Below are 8,639 nucleotides of genomic sequence, written 5' to 3' on the forward strand. Positions count from 1 at the left end.
GTATGCTTGTCATCCATCTATGTATAAAATGAATAATGAAAAGGTTTAAACACGAACGGTAAATAGATACTTCATTGGTTTTCAGTTCCAGTCATTATACATGCACTTGGCATTGACTCGCGAGTCTACTTTTTCGTGTTTAGGCAGGACTGCTGTCCTTTACCATGCCACTCTGTTTGCAGAAGCATAACAGAAAGCATATATATCGTATTTCAAGCGTGACAAAGATAGAAAAGTGTATAGAAGTTCAAGGCCTTTTTTCTGGCAAATGAGGTGTAAGACAGGCAGATAATGGGAATGCAAATAACGCGGTACCATGTATCTACAGACCTTATTAGGCCTACTGTAAATGTGTAAAGGTTATTATATATATACGCTGCATGAATTTAAAAACAAGTTTATTTAACTTTTATGCCATTAATTACTAACTAAAATCTCCCTGCCCTTTCTAGAGACCCATTTTATAGCCACAACAATTTACTCCGTCAAACCACGGACTTGTATATAACAACTATATAGGTTCCCATGGACGGAAGAAAACAAACCTCATACTGCTCAGATTCCCATATGGTTCAGAGTTGTGGGCAAGAGACGAAGTTGCGGTGATTAAGTGGAAAAGTTGTTTACCTACTCGTGGTCGCAAACGGACATGGATTCGTCAAAGACGTGTGGCAGGAAATTTGGCCGGAGTCATCCATCGATGCTAAGGGAGGTTATATCATCATTTTGCTGTCAGCTCTGATGTTTCATTTATCTGGCTTGCTTTCCTCCAGACTTCATCCGTCGGCTGCTATAAACTCACCGTGGCGATGGAAAAATATCAGCATTTCATTTCTGCATTCTCTAATCAGCGGTCCATGGGCAGTGTTATGGTAAGTGAGGAAATGCTCTTTGGTTCTTAATGCAGCAAACAATATTAATTCTACAATTATGGCAAAAAATGTTCCGAACAGAACTAAACATAAAGTAGGTCACATCTGATTTTGCCACTGATGCTCGTGATGGTGCGATTTTTCATTTCTGTGCCAGTTTCCACAAAACTCCAAAGATGGCAGAAGATCTAATATCAACGTATTCTTCGTTTTCCTACGTTTTGGTATCAGTTTCTGTAGGTAAGTAGGAACAAGTTTTAAAATCTTACATAACAACGTCGATACGCGCCTTACATAACGAGGTCAAAAATGTGGTCACGTGGTCAAACTGGCCTCATTGAATATAAAATGGTATTACATGTCATTAACCTTCGACCTTATTACACAACACAGGAAGTACGATGTATATTATTGTACATTCACTATATGATTCACACGAGGACACCTGCAATTTGAAAACATAGCGACAAATTATTGACTAGAATGATACACTGGTTTTAGTTTAAGATAATTGCTAACAAACCCTTGATGAATTTAATAACTGTCAGTCATTATAGGAATTTACATTTGATCAAGATTTTTCCTCTGATGAAATAAAAGTGTATTACTTTGCAGATATAGTATATGTGTGATTATTCATGATAGTGTGACGACTTCTCATGATGGGCAGGTTACTTCTTGTATGACATGCTGGATATGATAGTGTGTCAAAGGACTTGGCAATCATTGGAACTTGTAGGACATCATATTGTGGTAAGCCCAGGTGTATTACTATAGACTCAGCCAGAAATTGTGCAGTCAGACTTAATCAGTCCATCATTTATCTAAAAAACCCACTTTTATAATTTTATTTTTGTTATCTTCCATTTCTGAATTTAATGTACAAAGTAGTTATAGCAAGTTGTACAACACAGATGACTGTAGTATTAATAGCATTATTAAAGTTGGTGCCTTAATAGATTTCCTTTAAAAAAAACAAACCCATGTTTTATGTAGAGGGGAAATTAATAGATTTCCTTTTATCCAAAATTACAGTTTCTGTGTGATCTGCAATATCAGCAGTGCATTCATATTTTAATTTTGTCATTTTTTTTTTGTATGTTTAATTTCAAGGTCATTGCATGCTACATGGTGGCAGTGACAACAAAGCTGTATGTAGGGTATGCAGTAGTTGGCCTGCTTGTAGAGTTAAACTCTATTTTCCTTCATCTGCGACAGCTTATGCAGATATGTGGTTTTGCAAAGACAAGTGCATGCTACCGTCTCAACAGCTTACTTAACCTGGGTATGATACCCATTTCTCAACTTTGAGTTGAAATATTATGAATCATTTGTCCCCTTTAATAAATCCAGTTTATTTACAGTTCTTAACTTCCAGAAAGAAGAGACCACAAATGGAGATGTGTCTGCAGAAATTTTTTGAAAAATATAAAAATGGCTTTTTTTTACAGTTTAATGATGTTTTCATAAAAATGCAATGCTCTTATTATGTACAAATTAATAGATGTGAATATATTCATTTTAGTTTTGATTTAAAGTTAGGATTTGCTGTTTGAATATAGGGCTTTATATTTTGTTACTTTTGTATGCTAAGGGAGCTAAGTGATCAGTGAAATAGAATAGATGACCAAAATAAAATCCTTAAAGCTAGATGGGAAATAAAGAAAAACATGAACAGGAAGGAGAGAAAGATAAATAAAATTGAATTCAAAGGTCATTCTCCATGTTTCTTTGCTTGGTAGAAGGAAAAATAAAACTCTTACACTCAAGAAAAAAGTAGCTTTCACCGGAGCATTTACCATGTATTCACTTACCTTTTTCAGCACCTAAAAGTCGTTTCTTTGCTTTTGTGTTTCAGGGACATTCATAGTTTTCCGCATCTTGCTTCTTGCATGGATGACCAGGTGGATTGTGATAAACCGTGACTTTGTTCCACTGATCTTTTACTCCCTTGGCAGTGTGGGATTGGCCATTATGACCATGATGAACATCATCCTATTTTATCGCCTTCTGCGTAGTGATTTTTTTAATAGGAAGGACAAGATTTCAAAAACATAATCGAATATGGTCGAATCTTCTGGGACCTCATTTCATGGTTTTACACACTTTGGACTGAATTTTTTTCCAAAATTGTCCAGATGATAAACTTAAAAAAAAGGAGGATAAAAACATCTGGATCTTGAGATAATGGTTACAATTCTCAGGAAGTGAAATAAGCAAAGCATGGAGGTAGCTCAATATACATTTTTAGCAGGATACTGACAAAAGTTTCTCTGGGTTATCTTAATAAGTTTTATGTTTAGATGATTTAGGTGGAAGCAGAAATTTCATAGCCTTGCCTGTTGGAAATAACTGGGGACCAAAATTTTTTGGAACTAATATACAAAATGAGTAGTTTGTAATTGAGGAGACTGTTCAGAGTACAACAAAATTTCCAGACAAACTGGTCTTTTAAACAATTAAGAAGAATGCTCAAAAATATACATAAATCTTTCCGCCAGGAGAAATGGAAACACTTGAATATGGCGAAAAAAATCAAAAGATTTTCCAAATAAATCGTAAGCTATCAAGTGCTTTTTGTACATTCACTTACTTATGTTAACTAATGATCATCAAATCAAATCTACTATTTTTAATCATAGGAGAAGAGCATGACGGTGTAGGAGAGAGGGAAGTTTTTCATAATTTTTCAAACTAAATAGCTTAGACAACAGTTTGACAAAAATATGAATTAGAAGCAGGGCTTCTGCTAAGGCTAAATTCTTTGGGGTCCCGGGGACTCCTTCTTCAGATTTTGAAGGGGTCCCTGTTCTTCGCCCAAATTTGAAGGGGACCCCATTGACGAAAATTGAAGGGGTCCTCCAAACTTTTAATGCGTACTGTACGCAATTTTTTGCGTAAGCAGAAGCCCTGATTAGAAGTATGATCATGCTATAGCATGCAAACATCCCTGTTATAGATGTACAAAACTATACTTCGATGGTCAGAAATAATTGTTTTTTGATAAAATGGCAAGTCGATAATGTATCAAATTATCCACCATAATTTGTATGTTATCTTAATTATTATAATGGTGAAAAACCAACTTTTATACAAAGATAGTGAAGTATAATAAAAAGACAATAATAATAAATGCAAAATTTATATATCCCGAACTCACCCTCATAAGGAGCATGCTCTTAGCGCTTAAAAAACAAGAATGAGATATGGACAACATGCTAGAGACAGAAAAACAAGCAAACAACATCAGCGACAGGAGAATAAACAACAGAACTGATGACAAAACTAAAAAAACAAAGTGGATGCAAGTAACAAGGACTGAGAGTATCGCTAAGGCTAAACCTTTACACTCAAGATAAAAAATAGCACTCACTAGAGGTTTCAGCATGTCTCAGCATACCTTCTTCAACTTAAATGAAGCAAGTCAAGAATGCATAATAGAGCTTGTTAATGTTGTGAATCAAATATTTATTTTTCCAAATTGTGGCATTTCTTACAGGAAAATACTGCATCTAGGTGAGAAAGAATTTTAGTGTTTCCTGTGATTGATGTTTGCTTGTGATTTGTGCATTTTAATGTGTGGATTTATTTTATTTGATTGAAAATGTTAACTATACTTCAGTCATATGTATACATTTCTCTTCTCAAAACAGTTTTACCTAATCACATTCCTGCCTAATTTCTGGGCTTAATTTTTAAATTTATGCAACATTCAGTGATGTATACATGTAGGAACATTTCAAACATTTGTTCTTTGTGCATTAATGTATGGGTGTCTACAGGCTTCCACATCACCCTTACATCCTTTAGTTATCATTTACTAAACCATATAGTTGAAAAGGCATGTTTACATGATAGAAATGCAAGAAACTTGGAACAATAGAAAGTTAAATTTGTCAGCTTGTTGCTACCTTTATTTTCTCACTCCAAGTGTTGTTTTGTGTGTGTGTGTGCTCTGGTCACTTCCATTTTGTGATATGAAATTTTTGTTAAGTATGATTTTGACTTGTGACCTTTGGCCTGGGGAAAAAAAATTGAGGGTTGTTTTTTGCCATTTTGTAAAATTTAAATTGGAAGAAGTGAACAGTGATGAAAATTGATTTAGATGCCTAACTGGTATTTTTCCCTGGTGTCTTCATGCACTCTGTAAGTAAAAAAAAACTTGCAATATTTACAGCATTATACTGAAGGCATTATACATAAGTAAATTGTTGCTTTTTTTGTAGGATAAAGACCTTTACATAAGTCAACTGCTTTTGATGTTATGCATGCACATCAACTAAGTTTGATCACATAAGGGAGAGTTGACCAAATACTACAGAAGCTGTACATAATAATGAAAAATCTTTTTTGGCCGAGTAATCTTGTACAAAATTTAATTTCTACTATAAAGAAATTTGATTTTCTTGAAAATGGTTACAACACTTTTATAGTAAACTTTTTCTTGCCCAACTCAGTCTGCCAGAAAGATTGTTGGATAAAATACTCTATTCATGATTATCATTTTATGACATTTTCATTAGTTTCATTAACATTTATAATTGCTCTATTTCATCGGCTGTGTAGCTGAAGACTTTACCTCATGAATTAGGCAGTAAACATTAAAGATGCCAAACAAAATTAATATTCAAACTCATACTCTTGTGCATAATTCGTGGTCTGCAAGTCAAACTTTCAGGGAATGGTTTTGGAGAATTATTTAAATTATTGGTGTCTTAAAATGTTACATTGGATGTCTATTGCCAAACAATAATTTAATGGTTGTTTTTGAAGTCTACCCATTACAAGAAATTGATTATTTAAGAAATTGATTATTTTTGTGGCCTTCTTGGCTTGTAAGCAGAACAATATTTTTGATGCGAAATCTTTGTTTGGCAGCTGCTTTCACCAAGAAGTTTTAGTTTTCAATTTATATATTTTTCTTGACATGATTAAAATTAAGCTCAGGTGACTGCCTTAATTTTTGGCAGTGTTTTGAGCAAGAGACTATTGTGTGAAACTTAAAAACTATGGTGTGTTTTACCTCAAGATTTAATTCTGTCAAGCAGCACAGATGCCTGAAGGTTGATCTTGTTTCAGTGTAAATTTACTTGCTCATTTTGTTTCAGATCCAAATCTAATGTGTTTGCATCTTTGTAATGCTTTTTACAGCCTGCCTTATAAAGTGCTTGATTACTTTTCCACTGCAGCTGGGCTGTTTAAAGCAATATTGTTTATAGAAGCAACTTTTTGAATATTCAGACTGATTATTTTAAGCAAATGGAAAATGATCCCCTTGCTCTGCATGTGCATGCATATACCACAAATTTCACAAACATGAGTGAATGTTTAATGGAAGATTGACATTTTAAAGGGCTTTGCATAAAAGGCATCTAAACTATAAAAAATATAGTTGTAAATATATTACTGTGAAATGACAAAGCTGATGTTTTTTTTTCTTTTTTTGTTGTTGTAATATTTTGATAATTTACTTTGGATACACAATATTGCCTGCATTACATCAGATTTATATTTCCTGTTTAGAAACATTCTGTAGAAAGGAAATGTTGGCTTTAACAGCATCCATGAACTGAGGAAGAAAATTGCAATTTTTACACCTTTTTGTGTCAAAAACTTATATCACATGCATCTAAATTTATCACTACATCATTTAAAATGAAGATGAATAATTAACAGGTAGTAAATCAACTCACCAAGGTCAAGTAAAAATTTCTCTCGAAAAATTGCACAAAGCACTTAGCACTGCATTTTTAGAAAAGTTCCACAAAGCCAAATGAAGTGACTTTCTTATGTTAATGTCTATGGGTCAACATACGCATATGAATGATCTTTTACCAGGAGCAAGTCAAAATCTTTGCTTATTTTGAAGTTTTGCTTCAGATTTTGAAATATTTAAATGTTTGAACATTTGTGACACAAGTGACTTGAATGACTTCCTGCTTTTCTTTTTTTTTTAAATATATATAGAAGTTTTCTATAGGTCCTCTACAGAATCGTGTGAAAACTTGTGTAAAACTACTAGATACACATGCACTGTAACAGAACTTGCTGAAGCCACCTTACCATGCATAATGTCATATAAACATGAACAGTGTGATCTCCTATCTTCTTGGTTTTGAGATAAACAAAAACTAAAGCTGTTCACGAAAACAAAATGCACACAACTTCGAAAGTTTGTGAAATATATGAACATATAGCAAAGCATTCCAAAAACCCAGACCTTATGCGTTCCTATATGGTGGCTATGGGTCTGTACATTAGTCTTGGATCAGTGGGATAGCTTGCAACGTGCATACTGCTGGCAAGCCTCAATCATATTACATTCCTAAATAAGATTGTGCACCAACCTCAATGCTAGTTAATAAATCAGGAATGCCCTGATGCACTAACAATGTGCCATTGCCATTTGTGACTGTGGTTTTGGACCATGCTGCTTTTTTTGTTCTACACGATCATATTAAAAAATTTAGTACAAGTACAGCTTTAAAACAAGAAAAAAACCTTTTGCTCATCTTGACAGTCTACTTGCTATGTCGATAATAATAAAAAAAGTTATTCTCCAAGCATGTAGTGTAAGGGGGACAATTTATTATTTCTCTATTATATATCCCACTTTTAACTCTAACTAGACAGTCAGCAAGGTCAGGGTCTCTCTTACTCTTTGAAACTTGGCAAGTTCTTGAACTGTTTAAGAAGTTGATAAGGAACATACATACATCTACCTAGGAAGAGGTATATGACATAAAGCAGCCTACAAATACTGGATGACCATCTGTCCTCCCTCTAGCATTTGATCCATATCTATGACTAAATAAGATTTTACAATGTAATATGATTGAGGCTGCATTCAATCAACTCTGACAGATCTCTGTCATCATTATAAAAGACCTGGAAAAAGACTCAGAATTTTTTGAATGGCACTCACAAGGACTTGCAGGGTTGCCATATTACCTGGCTCCTCCGTAGGAGGTTCATGTGTGAGGTGTAGGTGTCCTTGTGTGTTAAATGTCTTGGTATGTATGTCTGCCCATGATGTTTGTATATATATACACTCATGTTTGTATAAGGGGTTGGGTTTGTGAGCAAAATTTTCTGTCTTGAACTTCCTTGGACAGACAATTAAGTTTGATTTGACTTGAATGATTTGATTAAATAAACTTCATGTTTGCATTTTTATAGTAATGGTGAGATAAACATATTTAGTCTCTCAACAACTGCATTGTCATGCAAACCATCTGCCTGCCTTTGATATAGTGTTCACCAGTGGCTATGCAGTATGTGTTTACAAATGCATGCATCTATGCACGCACGCATACACTCAAAAATGAGCCCACTGAAAACCCACACCCTTGGCTATTTACCATGCTACTGCACCAACAATGGGCAGTGACCAAAGTTTGCACTATGGTCAATAGCCAAAGCAATTGTGCTATAGTCTACAGCAAGTCAATGCCAAAACTGAACCTTTTCCAAAACAAGAACAATCGCTTCAATTTTGCCACACTTTGAATAGATTCCTCAAGCTTTAACCACTGAATCATAATATATTCTCGTGGTGCTAAGATCATGCTATGAAACAATTTTTAAGCACCCAGTTACACTCTCACTAAAGTTTATGAAGCTAGGAAATTCAGCTGACTTCCACAGCTCAGAATAGTATAGAATATACATAAGTGAATGAAATTGTTTCCTTTTCTGTGTGTGTGTGTGTGTGAGAAATAAGGTATAATGGATAAAAGAATCTTAAAATGTGCAGCAATTTGTATT

At 34.2% G+C, this 8,639-nt stretch overlaps 1 protein-coding gene across 1 annotated transcript; it reads left to right on the plus strand.

Moving 5' to 3' along the window:
• Positions 1-606: 606 nt before the first annotated feature.
• Positions 607-6,293, plus strand: LOC112562826 (TLC domain-containing protein 2-like; the record flags this gene model as incomplete). Its single annotated transcript, XM_025236359.1, has 5 exons — positions 607-872; positions 1,030-1,112; positions 1,543-1,625; positions 1,986-2,157; positions 2,731-6,293. Coding segments are annotated over 5 exons (804 nt in total), but the record flags the coding sequence as incomplete, so codon positions are not given.
• Positions 6,294-8,639: the final 2,346 nt, after the last annotated feature.

Source organism: Pomacea canaliculata, linkage group LG4 (genome assembly GCF_003073045.1).
Source record: "Pomacea canaliculata isolate SZHN2017 linkage group LG4, ASM307304v1, whole genome shotgun sequence".
NCBI lineage: Eukaryota > Metazoa > Mollusca > Gastropoda > Architaenioglossa > Ampullariidae > Pomacea > Pomacea canaliculata.